This window comes from Thalia democratica, chromosome 8, assembly GCF_965202585.1.
Source record: "Thalia democratica chromosome 8, ktThaDemo2.hap1.1, whole genome shotgun sequence".
NCBI classification, from domain to species: Eukaryota; Metazoa; Chordata; class Thaliacea; order Salpida; family Salpidae; genus Thalia; species Thalia democratica.
This window is the reverse complement of record NC_139172.1, coordinates 15,390,439-15,409,197: the sequence shown is the minus strand read 5'-3', so window position 1 is coordinate 15,409,197 and position 18,759 is coordinate 15,390,439. Positions and strand designations below refer to the sequence as shown.

At 23.4% G+C, this 18,759-nt stretch overlaps 1 protein-coding gene across 2 annotated transcripts; it reads right to left on the bottom strand.

Moving 5' to 3' along the window:
* Nucleotides 1-416: 416 nt before the first annotated feature.
* On the bottom strand, nt 417-17,710 carry LOC145841860 (long-chain fatty acid transport protein 4-like). 2 transcript variants are annotated; one of them, XM_082949146.1, is made up of 14 exons: nt 17,630-17,710; nt 16,279-16,476; nt 14,301-14,489; nt 13,022-13,221; nt 11,551-11,657; nt 9,454-9,578; nt 7,735-7,936; nt 6,259-6,392; nt 5,077-5,189; nt 3,975-4,061; nt 3,507-3,644; nt 2,640-2,807; nt 1,714-1,860; nt 417-1,308 (listed from the first exon to the last, which is right to left on the bottom strand). In XM_082949146.1, exons 1-14 carry the CDS (start codon nt 17,659-17,661, stop codon nt 1,151-1,153), a joined length of 1,998 nt encoding a protein of 665 aa, XP_082805272.1. In that variant the 5' UTR covers nt 17,662-17,710; the 3' UTR covers nt 417-1,150. The 2 variants fall into 2 exon arrangements, with proteins under 2 accessions (XP_082805272.1, XP_082805273.1); XM_082949147.1 differs by lacking the exon at nt 17,630-17,710 and adding an exon at nt 17,134-17,260.
* Nucleotides 17,711-18,759: the final 1,049 nt, after the last annotated feature.

Sequence of the window (18,759 nt, the reverse complement as noted above, 5' to 3'; positions counted from 1 at the left end):
CTCGCTTTTTTAAAATGTAAAAACTGATAACAAAAACATCCACTACTTTTAATACTAAATTATTTGCTTCTACGAACCTTATCTCTGGAACTTAGATACAGTAAAAAACTTCAATGCAACAAGACTTAAAAGTTAAAGAAATTAATTTTAAAATTAAGATTTAAATACTAGTTGTAGCCATGCTCTTTGAAATATCACATTGAAATTTGATCAACTTTTTTTATTAAAATATGAATCTTAATTTGAAGAAGTATCAGGTTATTAAAAGTAAAAAAAGCTTAACAGTGAACTTAGAAAAATTTTTTAGGTGTTAAAAGGTGAAAAAAAAACTACTATTGTTCATAAAAGTATAACAAATATGTAGTTACTTGTACACATCATACGAACAGATAAAAATAAGTTTACATGCAGTCTTAAAAAAATATCTTTTGTATTAAATTTTTGTTGTGATTAAAACTTAGAATTACTCATGGACTTTGAATTAAAAGCTTAAAGTATTTTATAAATTGACCTAGTAATGGCATTTAGATATAATTATATTTATATCTAAATGTTATATTTATATGATTACAAAAACTCATTAAGAAAAAGTTTTACTTTTTAAAAACTTAAAGAAACAAGTATGAGAAAAAGTTTACATACTTTTTGTCTATAAAAGGTTTGTTATACAACAGAAGAGTTAAATAATAATATACCAGAAAGCTAAAGCGAAATTTCAATAGTTAATAAAAACTTTTAACAACAAACAAGACAATTTAAATTGCTACAACAAACCGCTCTTGATCACAACTCAATCGACACAATTAGAAAATCACTAATCAAAAAAAAATAATTACAAACAAAATAGCAGTTAAGACTTTTTACAGTAAAAGGAATATTTTATAACTGTATAGTTTTAAATCAAAGAAACCAGTAAACAATAAGAATACTGTTAAAGTTAAAAAGTTTAAATACTGCTTTGTGAGATATTATTTATTAATTTTTGTTTTATAGTAATTTAAATAAGTTAATTTAAAAAACTAACCTATAAAACTTTAAAAACTAAAAGTTCCCTTAAAGATACAACTGACGGAAATTGATTTTTTAAACATATTTACAACATTTAATAATAGTACTAAGTATAACTGAATACAAAAATTTCGGTTTTAATTTACAATCTAGTATTTCCAGCGACTATTTCATTATAATAACTGCTGTCGAGCAATTTGTACGTCTTATTGGTATGATCAACAACGTATACTGGATCTTCAATCGAATTTATATCAAAACCTTCGCGTCTCAATCTACTCTTTGCTAGTTTGTGAGTTCCTGAGATGTAAATTACACTTTTAATACTTAAGTGATAAAATTGTTATTTTAACAATTTAAGTATTATATTATAACTTATATATATAATTAAGTTAATTACTTGATAAATCAATTCTTTCACACGGAGCCCACCTTAAAGGCTTTTGCATCTCTGTTTACCAAAGTGCTTTTTATTTTAAATTTGAACTAGCTGAAGTTAAAGACAATCTTTTTTGTCTTTATGAAACATATGTTCTAGAATTTTTTAAATTGCATTTTTCAATATATATTAAGACTTATTGTATAAAATATATATAATTTAAAGTTTTTAAAACTAAGAGGAAGGAAATACTTTAACAAAAAAAGTGTTAAAATTTAAAGAAGCTATAAACTATTTCATTCCGAATTGACAAACATAATAAGTACCTGTCATGTCCATCTTCTTAACAATTCTAACAAATATGGGTCTTGCGTATGAAGGCAAAACTTTCGCGGCACCGAGATAAAATTCACCCAAGTCGAGCTGATCACCTTCGTCTTCCACTGTTGCCATCCCTGCTTTTCCGTCAGTTCCTATAAGTCGTCATAATTTAACATAAGAGTTCACAAGATATGCTTAGAAGTTTGCATATTAAAATAATGTACATAAATAAGTAGTTGGTTATAATTAATGATATAAATTTAGATTGCTTATGTACAAATTTAAACACACTTATCTATTCTTAAAATTTTTTTGAATAACAAAAATATTATGAATAAATTTTGATTTATAAAACAAAAATTAAAAACTCTTTAGTTTTAAAAAATTAAGTACACTTTTTATATGTTAAAAAACAAATACTTCAGTATTTCAATAAACATTTAAAAAATTAATATACTCCCAAAATAACGCATCTGATGACTATAGTATTTAAACGTCAAGTTATAAAATAATGAGTAGAAAAGTTTAGAAAATCTTATATTGACAGCATACATTGCATTACAAAAGTTTTATAAAAATGATCTAAAATATAATGAACTGAAAATTAAAATATCAAACTCTTTATTATAGTTAAATAAATGTTGTACAATTAAAAACAATTAAACACAAAGTAAAAAATACATTGTCAACAACACACTAAAATAATTATACTTCAATTTAATTAAACATTGTATGTACAATGTACATTTAGAGTAATAACAATACTTTGAAACTAGGTAATAACTTAAACTTATAATTTTATATAAACTACTTATTTTTTAATCAGTAGAACAGGACTAACGATTCTATGAGATTTGTTAAAAACCCTTTTTATATGAAAAATATATGCGTTCCCAAATGAAGCTTATACAAAAAAACAATCAAAACGAACCGGGTATGGAAACGCCGTAGACAGCTACAGTAAACTTGTTGTCGTGGATTTTCGACAGCTCCGCCTCGCATTCGGCGGTCGACACGTTTTCACCTTTCCACCTGAAAGTGTCGCCGGTGCGGTCTTTGAAGAACATGTTGCCGTACTTGTCTTGCACCAGCACGTCGCCTGCAATCGTTTGTAAGCTTTGTTACATTAAAGCAGTGTAAAATGAACTTTAAGCCGTCAAAATCATAATTATGACAATAGCATTTATCATAATTTAAATTAGTACAAATAAACAATTCGTGGCTGTAAAAAATATCAAAATATAAACAAAGCGACTACGAACTTGCTTTTGAGAAAGTTTCTACATTTTTAGAGTTTCTTTTTTATTTTAAATCATTACTGTCAAGCCCATTTAGAAAAATAGTAAGTAACAGTTAGCATCTAAAATGTAAAAAAATCAAATGGAGATATCGTGTAGATATTTCAATTCTTAAAATTAAGAAATTTTTTTAAATGAACATAATTTTTAATTTATAAAACAAACTAGTTTATAAACATCCCATTTAATAAAACTTAGATAATTGTCATATGTTTTTTTTATTAAATTGTTTTTACTTAAAAAAAATGGTTTTGCCATAGCTACTTATTAACATTAAATAAAAGTGTTAAACAAAATTAAACTTTAAAAATGTCAAACAACCTCCTTAATTCAAAAACTTTTAAATTAATTTACACAGTTACACATTGAGTGATGAAAATTAATGAAGTTTGTCTGTAAAAAGTATAAAACTAGTGCGACTTGAATAAAAAGAATATGTTATATTTATTTTTTGAAATTACTTTAGATCATATAATAAGTTAGATTATATGAAAACTTACCTGATAAAAACCATTTGTCCCCATCTTGAAACACGTTGTACATAATTTTGCTGTTTGTGGCTTGCTTATTAGCGTAACCGTCAAATTCTCTAGATGCATTTCCACTCTTAATTTCACCTATCATCATTCCCTGCTCACCTTTTGAAAAAATACTTTGTTACACTTTTGAGTAAAATTAACCATGACTAAGCAAATACTAAAAAAATTAAATTATGTTTGTGTACTACATGATAGTATACTTTAATACAGTAGTAAAAACATTTTATAATAAGGTCTGTTAATAACAAGGTTGTCAATTTGATATAATTTCTAATTAAAAAAATAGTCATAACTAAAAGTTAAAAATTTTTAAAAGTTAATGTTTTATATTGTCACTATAAATGTTTTTTAATTAAAACAATAATAGCAAAACTTTTGTTTTAAAATATGAAACTAGTATTGGAATATTTTTAAATTTCGTAAACAAACCTGGTTCACATTTAATGCAGAATCCATTAGAATCTTTAATAAAGTTCATCTCATCATCTACCTTTACTAACACTAACGGGAAAAAGCCTGCGGGAAATTAAATTTGACGTTTTTACAAAAAAATTCAATACAATAATTGAAAATTTAAGATAATAACTTTATCAAAACAAAAGTAAATTAAATATTTTTATAATTAACAGAGTGCTTGAAAATAACCATTTAAAATAAATTGCTTAATTTTTTTTAGCTACAAAACCTCAAACTTTCAGGAAATGTTTTTATCAATATTTAAAAAGCTATATGGTAATTTTTTTTTTAATTGAAAAGTGAAAAAGATTATGACCAAAAACCAAAAAAAAATTAGCTATTTCGTTTATCAAAAAGGTATATTAAGTCAGAAATTTAACATCTCCTTACGAGAGGTTTTTCTAAATATTGGAGGTATTAATATAAAAAAACGTAGGAGAAAGTAGATATTTAGTAAAATTGTATTTTATAACTTTTTTAGTTTGCGCCTCCTTCAAGCAACCTATTGTACTTTTTGACCTTAAAACTACTTAATTTAGATCTTCTGGAAACCTTATGTAATCAATCATTAAATTTCAGTTTATTCGAGTAGAAAAATTCGCTTATTAGACTAGGCTTTTTTAATTTTCATACAAGTAGTTTAATAGTAATCGTTTTCTTAAATATTTTTAAAGTGTAATTTTGTTAGAGTAAGTTATAATCGTTAATTCGTTTTATTATGATTTTAAATCTAAAATATTAAATAATTGTTTCTTTAGCATGCATTTAGTTAACTTTTAAATCCTGTTTTAAATTTATGTCGTTTCATATTTTATAAAATTTTTAATTTTTTTTACTAAAGTATATTTTTATTTTACTTTAATTTACTAAGATAATAGTTTGATAAGTTTTAGCCGAATGAACCTAACATTTAATAAATTATAATAAAATGTGTGTAGTTATGTTTTTTGGTTAGATTTAAGTGTACTTTTAAAACGTTTAATTAAAAAAAGTACTACCAACTTCAAGACATGTATTTAAAATTATAAACAAAACATATGTAGTTACGTTTATACAATAGAAATGCAAAACAAACTAGGAGCGATGACACTAGTGAAACCGCAAGATCCAGTCACATTCATTATATTCATCATGTTTGCATTGCCTTCCGTTGAGCCGTAAAGTTCAGCCACTTTGCCTATATTAAACCTGTGAAAATTTCAAATAAGATTTCGAATATAAAGAGAAAACATACTTTATAAGTGATAACTGTTTTAAACTATTAAAGGTAAATGAAAACTAGTCTTAGTTTTTATTGACAATTACAAATAAAACAAGTGGGTAGCAGTTTTCTTGATAAGTATTCAATATATTTTTTCAAAAAGTTTAAATTAAGTATGAGTTAGTATTAAAAAATTAATTAATGTATATAATGGTTCAAAATAAGCATTTTTATAAGTTTTTTAATTAATTATTGATTTTATTTATTTTAAACGGTAAATATAAATATCTAAAACTTAAACCATAAGATTAAACTGGTACTATAAACCAGAAGAAAGATTAAAAAAAAAAATTAAACTGAAGTTTTTAATTTCAAGCAAGTATCAAGTACATATTTATCTTCTTTCAAAGTAATTCAAGGTTGATTGAACAGTATAAATTAGTATAAGTTTATTAATAAAAAATACAAATGCGTTGTAAATTTAACAGTGAGTAAGCCATTCTGGTAATTTCATGATTAATTTATTACCGTTTGGTTGTTAGGCGTAAAACTAGTTGTTTTGTGCATACAAAGTAACAGTCCATTAAAGTTGTGATGGTAAAATCAGGCTCGTTACGTATAAATGACCTTTTTTCAGACGATGGTATTTTTAATTGTCACTACAAAAGTATTTTAAAAGTGTTATTATGTGCAACACAGAGGAGTATTTTGTATTTTAATAGCATAACCTGATAACTTTTTTACAGCTAAACTTAAACATATAAAAATTTTACAAAATAGTATAGTTTTAAGCTAAAACTTAAGTGAGACCAACTGTAGATAAAAATTGTTAGTTTTATTTAAATAATTGTCTATAACTACAATTCTTTCTTCTTCTTTTTAAAAATGAGTATACAAAAGTAAACTTTGCTAGTATATTTTTCATTAATTGAGGCCGTCTTTACTGTATTTTTATCAATATAGAAACTTTATATTCCAAAAGTTAAAGGCAGTTGTAAACAAAAGTTGAGTGACTTTCAAAACATCAATCATCAGACAATTAGAAAAGTGACGAACCTTTTTACGAACTCTTCCCATATTTCTGGTCTGAGACCATTTCCAGAACAAACTCTGATACTGTGGTCTTTGTCTGATTTACGTTCCGGCTGAGCGAGCAGATATCTGCAAATTTCCCCTATGTACAGAAATACCTGAAAATACAAACAACTAAAAATCTGAAAAGATTATAAATTGTAGAGGAATTCATTAAAAAAAAAGTTTCATAACATTTAGAAATAGATTAAAAGTCTGTAACTGTATTACGACAAAAAAAAAAAACACGTAAACACTTTTATAAATATATCTATAGTTATATACTCACAATAAACATGAAAATATGTATTGGTTGTTTTAAAGATGTCCTGATGGTATGGACGAACTTTTTAGTTTAACATTATTTCGTACAAATGATGTTATGGTTTAAAACTTTACTTTTTATAAGCATCTTATATCGCTTCATTTAACATACTAAAAGTTATCAAACTTCTTTTTCGAGCTTAAGTGAACAGTCTTTAATATGAATTTGAAATTAAAAAACAATTTGTATGCATAACTAAAATATTAGTGTAAGCTTACTTTCTAAACAACTTAAAATACGTAATTTAAAAATAACAACTCTCGATTGTATTAATTTTTCAAGGAAACTACATGTCATTTTAGAGCAAAAATAATAGTAAAAAATGCGAAACAAAATATGTTAATTTTTGACACATTAAACAATTACGCTTTTTCTGAAAATTTTTTAACTTGTGATTCTTATGTTTAAGTTTTAACGTTTTTTGAATTAATATTTTTCTAATACTTTTCTAAAAGTCTGTTTTTAAACTTTAAAACATATATTTTAAACTTTAGAGTTTTATATTTGTTTACAGTCAATACAGTAAAATTTATATTTTCAAAATATTAAAAAATAAAGATCTATAAAAATAAAACGTTTAAATCAAAAAAATTACTCAAGGTCATTTAAAGTAAACATTTAATTTGGTTATTTATAGTTTTTAGAAAATAAAAACTTTAGCAAAAGAGAAAAAGTTTAGAAGATTATTATTTTAAAACCATAGAATGCTTTGTTTAGGGTAAAACACTTAGCAAAAATAAGAAATAAATTCGAAAAATATTTCTTTACTTCATTATTAAATTTATAACAAATTTTTGTAATATTTATTAAAACATACTTTTAACTCAATTTAAATTGATATAAACAAAAATCTAATCTTATACATGTATTTTAGTTGATATAACTTGCTAACTACAGAAAAAAATTTAAACTTAATGTAACTCATCATCTTTATAAGTTATAATGAATTGCATTACAAAACATAAAATAAAAAATCTATACTATACTTAAAAAAAAATATATAAGTAATGTTCTAGAGCTAGACATTAAGTTTGGGCATAAATCTATTAACTAGAAAAATTAAAAATATCAACATAATAACCTTGTAAATAATAGTTTATATTAAACCTAAGATAAACAAAAGCAATTTGACTAACTGTACAGTCGTATCGAAGGCAATCAGTCCAAAACCTGCTGGCAGAGAATTTTGTCCTGACGTAACATGGAACACCATGTAGTAACGTCTGGCCTATTCCAACGATACCACCATTTGAGTGGTATAAGGGAAGTATACAATAAATTTTGTCATTTTGTTTATAACCCAACATTAAGTGAGACAACGTTGCAAGACAGTAATATCTGTAGAAAACATTTTAGAGCTTTTGTAAACAAAAACAAACTTTTATATTTTTAAGGTTATTTATGCATAGTGACTTTACATCAAAATATAAATTTTACTATAACCTGTAAGATATTTATTATTGATGGCCCTATGACAAATACTCATTTGAAATACTTTAGTTTTTTTATTTATTAACAAAATTTTTTATTCTAGAATTAAATTTTGAAGTGTAAATCTTGAGCAATAAACTGAGTCACATGACCATTAACAACAATCCGTGTTTCTTTCTGCGACCTGGTTTCTTCTTCATTAAGACTTATCAAGTAAAATTAGTCACGATGAATCTTTTATCAGATGTTGTTAATGGTCATGTGGTTCAGTTTATTGCTTATTGTGATGGCGAGAGAACACCTCGGCTTTGCAGACAATGGTCTTAACCTTACTACTAAATTATTAATTTATAAATAAAATAAATATTGACATTAGAGTTTATTTATCTAAAAGGTCTGTTAAATAACTAAAAACAAATAAATACAATATATTTATGTATATAGTTTTTGGAAAATTTATGTTCTAAAAATTTTTTATATGTATTTCCTAATTTAGTTTACATTCTGAAAGCTGTTTACTAGTACAGTAATTTTGCTTGTATATTTTTATTTATAGACTATTACTCAAAAACATCTAAAGATAACTAATAGTAAAGAATTTAAACGGAAAATGTTTTAAACGCTTTAAAGCTGTTGTAATTTTTTTTTCTTTAACAGTAATTTAAGTTTTCTAGCCTTTGAAGTTTTATATTAAAAAATTGTTATTGAGTTACTTTTAGTGCATTTTAATTGTTATCAATTATGATTGATTGTTTACAGTTTACACTTTGAACATGTTTATTATTTGCATAAGGACACTCGTAATAAAGTTTGTAGTGTGGAACATTAAGTAAATAAATTAATGTTATATTAAATCGATAATTCAAGCGTAAATAAAATATAGTCTTAAAAGAGTAAGATTTAGTTTTTGCATAGTCAGCGGTAAAAAAGCCCTTAAAAAAGATTGTTTCACTATTAAGACAAGTCTAACTATTATAAGGATCGTTTATTTTTCAATATATTAGTGACTTAACTGTTTAATCCTACTTGTTATTTATTTTTTATTTGTTATGTCTTTAATATACAAATTAAAACAGTTTTAAACAAAACTTTATACTATTATAATGGATCAAAATATATAGTGATTTGTCTTAACTAAAAAAGATTGCTCAATTTACTGATCTTAATATTATTGAAGAGGTCGCAATTTTTTGTCACCGAAACCCGGTTGTGAATAAAATATTTAATTTGCACATCTTTATTTAAATGGATCAAAATAAAAAAATCTCAACTTATAACAATTTAAGTTGCAATTAAAATTATTTTCTGTAAACTGTTTGTAAGGACTAGTTTTAAATAATTTAGTCGTATACCATGGCAAATAATGTAAAAATCTAGATAATTAAAACAATAACACAAATTTAAGTCTTTTAATATTATATTACCTGGAATGCGATATGACAGCAGCTTTTGGTACACCTGTAGTACCGGAAGTGTAAATATACATCAGCTTGTCAGAGTATCTGGCACCCACATCGGGAGGAGGCATGTGAGACTCGCTGTTTACCACCTAAAGTTGTTCTGATTTTTATAAACTGATACAACTTTTAAGGTTACACTTAAGGCAAATAAACCCTATTGTTAGATCTGTCAGAATTTTTACCTATTAGTAAAAACAAATTTCTCACAATATAAGATCGGGTGATAGTAACTCAATTAAGAAATAAATAGCATTACAAAATCAAGGAAATCACAAAAAAAATATCTCAAATAAGTTATATATAACAAAAAGGTTGATTATTAACCGAAAATTAATTCCCATATCTAACATTAACTTAAGGTTTTTTTATAAATTTAAAGCTGTTATTTAACGTTGTATATTTTTTTAAACTTTTGCAAATAGGTTACCAAATAATTATCTATTTTACTTTCGAAATTCATTACATATTGAGTTTTTCAAACCTTTTTGAAACGAACAATAATGTATTTAAAAAAAACATTTACATCATAACTATACTTGTCAATTTTTAAATGGTTAATTTTAGACGAGTAATTTTTTTTGAAAATAAACTTATCAAGCATTAGAAAACTATAACTTTAGTAATATATAGAAATTAAAAGTGTTATTTTTATTTTTTCAAGCAATTCTATAAACCCATTAAGCTCATAACTTATACTTACAACTTACATTGAACATATTTGTAGTTTTTAGTGAATTTCGTATAATCTTTTTTAAATAATCTATTGTAATCTAAAACAAATCGTATAGAAGTTTAAGAATTTAAATTTTAGAAATTAATTAAAAAAGAATTAAAAAAATATATATATTACCTCATAAAGTTATATCATACTTGAAAAAAAGTTTCGTGTGACAAGAAAAACTTTTATAACAAAGTCAAAACTTGATATCTAAGCTAAAATTTAATAGATTGTTTAATAAAACGAAGTTTAAGTAAATTTCATATACAATAAAAAAATTTAAGCTTATTAAGTCATAGTGAAAAACATATACATTATAGTATACATCTTTATTTTATCTCACAAATATATTTCAAAAATGTTATAGCTTATTTTTAATTAATTTTTACTTAAACAAATATGTGTATTATATCTTACTACTGTTTTTATTTTTGAATAATTCTTTATTACGCAGAACAATGGGTTGAAAAATTAGTATTAATTAGAACTCAAAGAATTTTTTTACATTGAGTGTCTTTTATCTTATTCAGAGACATTATCAACATCAGTATCAATGTTAAACTGTTATGGTACAACTTAGACTTTAGCATAAGACTACATATTTAAAAAGCTGTTGTTTTAAATATGTAAAAATTTGTTTATAAAGCTATTAAACATTTATTAGAAGTATTTCTTTAGTGTAATAAAAAAATTAAATAGTTTTAAGAAAACTTGTTTAACAAAGTGATTTTTATTTATAGACAGAAATATTCTGTGTGATGTATTTTGTTTTTAATCTTTTAATTGTTATAGGAACTTATTTAATTCTGAAACTTTGAACATATTTGATTAAGAATCATTATAAAAATTTATAATGCACTTTAATATATCAAAAAGATATTGCAAGAGTGTACACTGTACATATAAATAATAGTTTAAAAGTAAATATAAAACCAATATACCTAAAAGTAATCAAAAAAATATAATTATTATAGTAGTACTTAATATTCTTTTAAACGTTTTTTGTTATAATAAAATTTACATAAAGCGAATATTATCAACAACTGTAAAAATTAGTTTGTGTTTACATCTTTTCAGTACCAAAACAAAAATAAACTATCGATTAGAACGATTTTGCAAATAGGAGTAATTATCACTACTAAAATAATATACTTTTAAACAAAAAATTACTAGTGATTAAAAAAAAAGTTAAAGCATTTGAAAATTAATTAATTAAATATTCTAAATACTGTGTATTTAAATATGTATTTTTTTTTAATTATAACAATAAAAAACGTTTTTTGTTTACAAGCAGATCTTATAAACAAACAAAACAACAGTACAAAAACAAACAAAAAACTTACATTATCGATACATATGAAATCATCAGTAAATCCTTCACTGTTAACATCATCAACTAAAGAGTAATATTTTACATCTTGATCTAACTTTCCCATGACTTCTCTCACAGCTATATCAATGTTTATATTTTACAAATTGAATGCCATATTTATCAAATTATATATTGTAAACTATATGTAAACTGTATGAAACTTTTTCATACATATTAAAATCTTATTATAACTTTTAATAAGTTTAAGAAACAAAAATACAGACTGACAAAAATATTTCAACACAATTTTTAATTATTTAATGCTGTATCTTCTAGTTTTATTATCGATTTATATAATGTAACTCAGAGCTCATTGTTTTAGTTTTGAAATAATTAAAATAAACAGACCAATTTATTCTCAAGACCTGTTTATGTGAAACGGAAATAGTTAAAATTATATTTAACCACTAATTGTAAATCTTAACAACATTATTTTATTGATAGAAAAATAGTTTCATCGTTCGGTGTTTTTTTCAATACTTTAAAAGAAAAGTAGTTTTCAATATTAAACGATATTCTCAACATAAAAGAATAATAAATTTGCTAATTCATTGTTTGAAAAATTGGACTTATAAAAAACTATTTATGAATTAGGACTCTATTTAAAAAAAGTTTTTATTTAAATACAGCTCTGAAAAAAAAATGTTTCACTTTTTTAGAAAATAAAGTGTAAAAATCATTAAACTTTTTTATTTAATAAGTATACCAATACAAAAAACTTATCTAAGTTATGTAAAAAACATAAAACACTAAAACTTTTTTGCTGGTAGTTTCTTTAAAAGTATGTCAAAGTATAAAACCTTTAAAATAAGATACAACATTTTAAAATTATGTAAAAAAAAGAAAAATTTTTGTATACGACTTTATTTTAAATTATTTTAAGATTTTTTATAATTTGTTTAGCTTTGTTCTAATTTATTCCATACTTACAACAGTATATTATTAAATACATGTCATATCGTTCTTACAAAACTCTTATTTGACTTTTACATATCTATAAATAAATAAAGGTTTTACGTATAACTAATTTATTATTAAGTAAACCAGATTCTAAAACCTGAATATTCCATTTTTGTTATATGTTACTATATTAAAAATTGAAACTCAATATTAGTTTTTTATTCTTTTTTTAAGTTACAAATAATGTTTGTATCAACTTTTAAGTTAACATAAAACTATCTTTTTTATATAATAAGTAGAATTTTTTAAGTTTATAGTAGTCAAGATCATGTTCTTAAATTAGGTAAGTAAATAAGTTGGAAGTCTATATAAACTTAATAATTATTGAACACATCAAACTAGAAACAAATATTTTTTTATATTAATCACAAAGTTCAACAACAGTTTTTGAGTAAACACAGTGAAAAACACAACTTTCGTTTCCAGTAAGTTTTACTTGTAAACCAAAATAATAAATATATGGTATAGAACACAGACAATACCATCTTTCAATCTAGCAACTGCTACGACTGCTTTGGAGTTTGAAACTTGAATGCAGTGTAAAAGTGAGTCTTTTCTAAGGTTATAATTTATAAGGGCAGAGATAGCGCCTATCTTTGATAATCCAAGCCAAATTGCAACATATTCTGGTCGATTGTCCACAAAAATACTGACTGTGTCCCCAGCACCAATTCCTTGTTTTCTGCTCAGTTAAATATATTTTTTATTATATAAAATGTAGTGAACCTAACATAATTTACTTTCGTTTTTAAATATAAGTACTTGTTTACTCAGAACTTATTTTTGCAGATTAAATACTTTTAGGCATGTATTAATTATATTCTACACATTTTTCTATTTATACATATTAAATCAGAAGAAGAATACAATTAAGATTGAACCACAAAACATCTGAAAGTATTAATTTCCAATAACTTAATTCTGTAAATTGTACGTTTTCTTAAACTGTAATAAACAATTTAATCAATTATGAAACTATCTTGAACTTCTATTAGTGCTCAATTTAAAAAATATATAGTAATAAAACAATAAAAAGAAATTCTATTAAAATTAGAACTTTTAAATAGGGTTTAAGAAAACAATAAAAAGAAATTATTTTAAAAAACAAATAAAAAACATTATATAATTAGAAATTAAGGTATCAATACTTCTAAGTAAATTGAAAGAAAAATTAATAAATATAAAGTGAGTATTTTATAAAATTTTCGACAACTGTATGAAAATTTATATAATAAAAGTCACTAGTAACAAGAGAGTTAAAACTATAATAAATAAGTATTAAAAATACTTATACAATAAATAATAACAGATGACTCTTTTTTCACAAAAAACTACATACTTAATCCATATAAAATTAATCTATATTTCATTGAATTTGTATAAAGATGTCTAGTCATATTTTTATTATACTTACTGAACTCTTAATTTTCATAATCATAAAAGTTTTTTTGAATATACTGTTGAAGTACAACATTTTAACAAAACTATAAGCTTTATATTGGTTTTTGAAGAACTTATTTCACGTTTTAACACTCATAATATTGTGCAATCTTTTTTAATAAAGTTAGTTTTAAATAAACAAAAAAAAGTGTACATTTGATAATTAAAAATTGTGCAAGCTTTAAATATCCTGCCTGAAAAATGGTATTTAAACTTTCTTTTGTCATAAAAGTTATAATTAAATTTTAAAATGAAGACTAAAAAATGTATACACAATGCTTAAAACAAAAGTAAAAAAATACAAAATTAAAAAAGCTTAACCTGAAATAATTAGCAAAAGCATTAGAGTAGTCATCAAGCATCTTGTACGTCCATTTAACATCTTCTTGTTGAAGGGCTAATTTGAGAGGGTGAGCATGGACTTGCTGTGAGAACAGCTTGGGTATTGTTAAGTTATGTTTTGCATTTCTTTTGTTGAGAAAACTAAACTTTGCAAGGCGGTAAGCAGCTCTGTGAATTATCTTGCTTTTAAGAATTTCAATTAGTAGCTTTTAAAAATTATGATTGTATTTAATATGTAGTACTTTTATTGAACTAACTAAGTAGAATAAAAAAACAATACCTAAAAGGTACAAAGATACTTACAAAATATAAACCACAGATGAACAAGTATAAGATAATAATCCAAGCATTTTTCTATCTTATTATAATATATTTACAAACATTTTTATAATAACAGAACTTAAAATTTTGTCTCAAATTTATCATTTTAAGTTATTTTTATTAACTATACATATTATAACTTATGAAAAAGCATATATTTGAACTTTTTAAATATATCATTTAAACCAGGGTTTCCCAAACTTTTTTGCAAATGGTCCCCTTTAAAGAAATTAAAAAAGCCATGGCCTCCTTCAACAAGATTACTCGAAAACTACCATTAAAAACACCTAAGACTTTTTTTTTGCTCTTCATCTGCAACTCGAGAATATCTAGTGTAGTTTCAAATTATGACTTCATGGCCCCCTTTTGGCTTCTTTACTGCTCATGGTCCCCCTCTTACCCCTTTGCTGCTTGTGGTCCCCTAAGTATTTTTCATGGCCCATTTTAGGAAACCCTGATTTAAACAAACTGAAATCTGAAATGGTTCAATTGTGAAAAGTAAATTGTCATTCAAGTAGTAATATGCTTAATTTAAAATCTGTTCTAAAATAGTAGTTTTAAATTAAAAACATTTATATACAAAATTAAAAGTTTAACTAAAATGACAGCTAGTTAACTCTTTAACTATTCGAAAATAAGTTCTATTAAGTCTATAATTATCTTATCAGGTAAACTACGTTTTTATTAAGCTTCTTAAGTTTTAATATTAAACAAAAAAAAATATTCTATACTTAGGATTTTTGCGATGTAAAAAAAATACTATTTCAGAAACATAACAAAGTTTATTAGAAAATATAATAACAATATTTATTACTGAAATCAGTAATTTTAAAATAACATTTTTTTTATATATTTAAATGTATTGATGACTAAGCATTTATTATTAAAAAAAAATAATATTTGATTAATAAACCGAAAGCGTTATAATGAGTATAGGCTAGAGATATTTATAAATTATAGATATATATAGCTTTATTCTTTCATCAATATTTTTTTTATATATAATATTATAAAGTTTTTTTGTATATTGACAAAATTTTCAGCAATAATTTTTGTTATTTGTTAAAGTATATATAAAAAAACTAATTTCTTAGGTTTTAAAACTTTTAAAAATTTGTACTCGTTTTTAGTCTTATTCAAAGAAACTTTTTCTAGTAAGTCAAGTTTTTTAGGTATGTATAATTTTTAATAACTAAGCATAATTAGATTAATCTTAAAATATTTTCAAAAATTGTAGTTCTATTTATAACTTCTACATCTCTCAAAAATTTTTTTTTACGAGAATTTTTGTAAACAGTTTAAAAAACTATTTTTTTTTTTTTATATAAAAAATACATAATTTAAACACCTTTATTAAATAAAGTATTTCAAAATAAACTTTTCTAAATATACTTGAAAAACTCAAAACATAAAAATTAAGTCTTGCTTTTAATTTTCGTCTTTTACTTTGTTCTACTTTTTCTTAAAACCTAATTGTATAAATAAAACTCACTTGAATTTATAAAACTGTTTAACTTTTTTGTTTTAATAAATTGAAACATTAAACATAACTTTCTTAAACAAGATTCAAAATATTTTTGAAAGTGTTCTATTTACTTAATTAAGTTTTGAGTAATATGCAAAATAAAAAACTCACAGAAGATCCCTAGGAAGTGTCTTGATAAATATTTCAACAGTTTCACTTTTACCAGTGAACAACACAAAAATAGTTAAAATAATCCCAGTGGTGATGATGGAAAAATTTAGAAAAATAAAGGAAAAAATTGAAAAGAAAACTGCTGTTTTCATCAACATTTTAAAAACGTACTTTGCTGTAGCTCTCCTATATAAATTTCTGTTAAAAGTTAGTACTGTCAGATAACGAATAAATTTTAATTACAAATAGTTTTGTTTACTGTAAATAGAGCATAAGTTAAAAATTTGAGTTTTGTCAACTTACACAAAATCAACACAGCTTGAAGCATAAAAGCTAAATGCACTTAAGACAAATCATGAAGAAAACAGTACTACAGTGCCTCCTTAATAATCCGGCCATGTTAGGCAAGATTTTTTGTAATTATGGCTGGATAAGAACAAAACATTGTTTTTCTTTAAATAACCTACCTATATTGTTTTATGAAATACATTTAATAAAACGCATCATTTTCTGTAAATTTAATGTATTTCCACTTCTTCAACTAGTCAAACAACTAAAACAGATAAAATAAACAAAACAAAACTTTAACAAAACTAAAATCAATTTAAGAAAAAAAAACAGTTTAAATTGTATATGTTATAAGTTTTAAAGTTGAAACATTTATTTTTACTGATCTATTTACATCTAATTCTAAACTAAAACCGATCAGATTAGCAAGGAACTGGATTAGAGAGGACCAGATAAGCAAGGATGCACTGTACTTTCCAAATAATTTCTATATGTAATTCTATAATTTAATCTTTAGTTTGCAAACATTATCAAAAACTGATATTTCTAGAACAAAATTTTGCCAACCTTTATAACATTTTTAAAGTACTCATAAAATATTTATACTATTTTTTTATCTGGCTCGAGTAGTATAGAAGAGTAGCAACCCCACAGTTTTTTGACCATTTGGTTTAAGTGTTTGCATAAATACAAACAGTGTAAAAATATCTATTTTATTAACTTAGCTGGTATGAGTTTGTAAGTCTAAATACTACTGTTCTAGACAAAACACTAGACAGTTGTAAACAAGTTTTATTACTTAAGTTAACATGCACGATTAAAATAATCAGTTTAAATTTATTTTTTAAATAGAAAGTTTAACCTAGTTTAAAATTATTTTAAATTCATGTTGTGCAAACTTTGCACTGATTATAAACATAAAATATTTTTTTAATTTTCGTAAAACTTTCTGTTTAAAAAAATCATTTCAAACTGATAATCTTAATCCTGCATGTTAACTTAAGTAATAAAACCATTATAAAATTTACTTTGAATTGATAAAAAATAAACTTTTTAACTTTACCTTAAAATTCTATTAGCTTTCAATAATCTCATATCAATTATTAACAAAATAGAAATTAATGCAGGTTAAAGTCCATATACCATTTTAAGCTTAATGTTTAAAAGTTATAAGCTTGTTTTTTTATGGTTGAGTTAGCAAAAAGTTTGTAGTGTTTGAGTTAAGCAATAAAAGTTTTCTATTTATCAGGGATAATGCTCGACTTTTTAAGGCAAAATTAGCACTAAATTTAAGTAAATACCTTTTTTAAACAAACTTAATAAGTATACACATATATTTCTTCTTTTAATTTTAAAATATTTTTAAATATATTCTAAAAAGCCTAAGTATATAACTAGTTGTGCTTTCTGATAAAATATTCGAACACTAATAAGTTGCTAATGGTTAAAATAAACTTTTTTTTAAAGTTAGTATTAAAACTAACGACTTTTATTTATGGTAAACTGTTAAAATATTTCGAAGGAGTTCTGAATAGTTGACAACTAACTAATATATTATGTAAATAATGGAATAGTACATTCATAAGCAATATACTAATAAACTTGTTATTAACACAACGTAATACGTTCTTGATTCCTAGGTATCAAACAAACATGGCTTGAAGAAAAACTTAATAACTTTTTTTGTAAGTTTTTTTTATGTTATGCTTTATTTTTTAGTTTGTTGATAAATCCTATACTTATCGTTTATGTAACTATTATATTTATTTAATCCTGAGCTGAGACTCTATTTCATAATCCGTTTATAGATTTTTGTTTATTATGAACAGCAAGGCGTATTTATCTAAAAAATAATAGTATTTAATAAAACAATTTTTTGTTGGTTTATAAAATGTTGGATTTTATTTTATATTATTTTTGTTATACCTTTGTTACTAAATTGTTGGTTTGAGATGATTTGTAAACTCAAGTTATGATATAGTACCAGTTAAACATCGTAAAGATAAAGTTTAATTTACTTAGGTTAATATAATTTTTTTTATTTTGGCTCTTATTTTGTTTGAAAAAAGTTATAAAGTAACTGTGAATAAACTTTGATTATAATTTTACTAACTAAGCCCTTGGGTGAGAGATACCTTTAAAATGATATAAACTCTTTTGGTGAATACCCAGAAACAAAACATCTTACTCATT

Bases quoted from the DNA above. Each gene is read 5' to 3' on its own strand.
- LOC145841860 (XM_082949146.1), bottom strand. From the start codon at position 17,661: ATGAGATTATTGAAAGCTAATAGAATTTTAAG. The intron at 11,658-13,021 runs GTATTGTCTGTG...ACATTGATATAG, and splicing joins AGTTGCTAGATTGAAAGATG to CTGTGAGAGAAGTCATGGGA. The intron at 9,579-11,550 runs GTAAGTTTTTTG...GAACAACTTTAG, and splicing joins ATTTCATATGTATCGATAAT to GTGGTAAACAGCGAGTCTCA.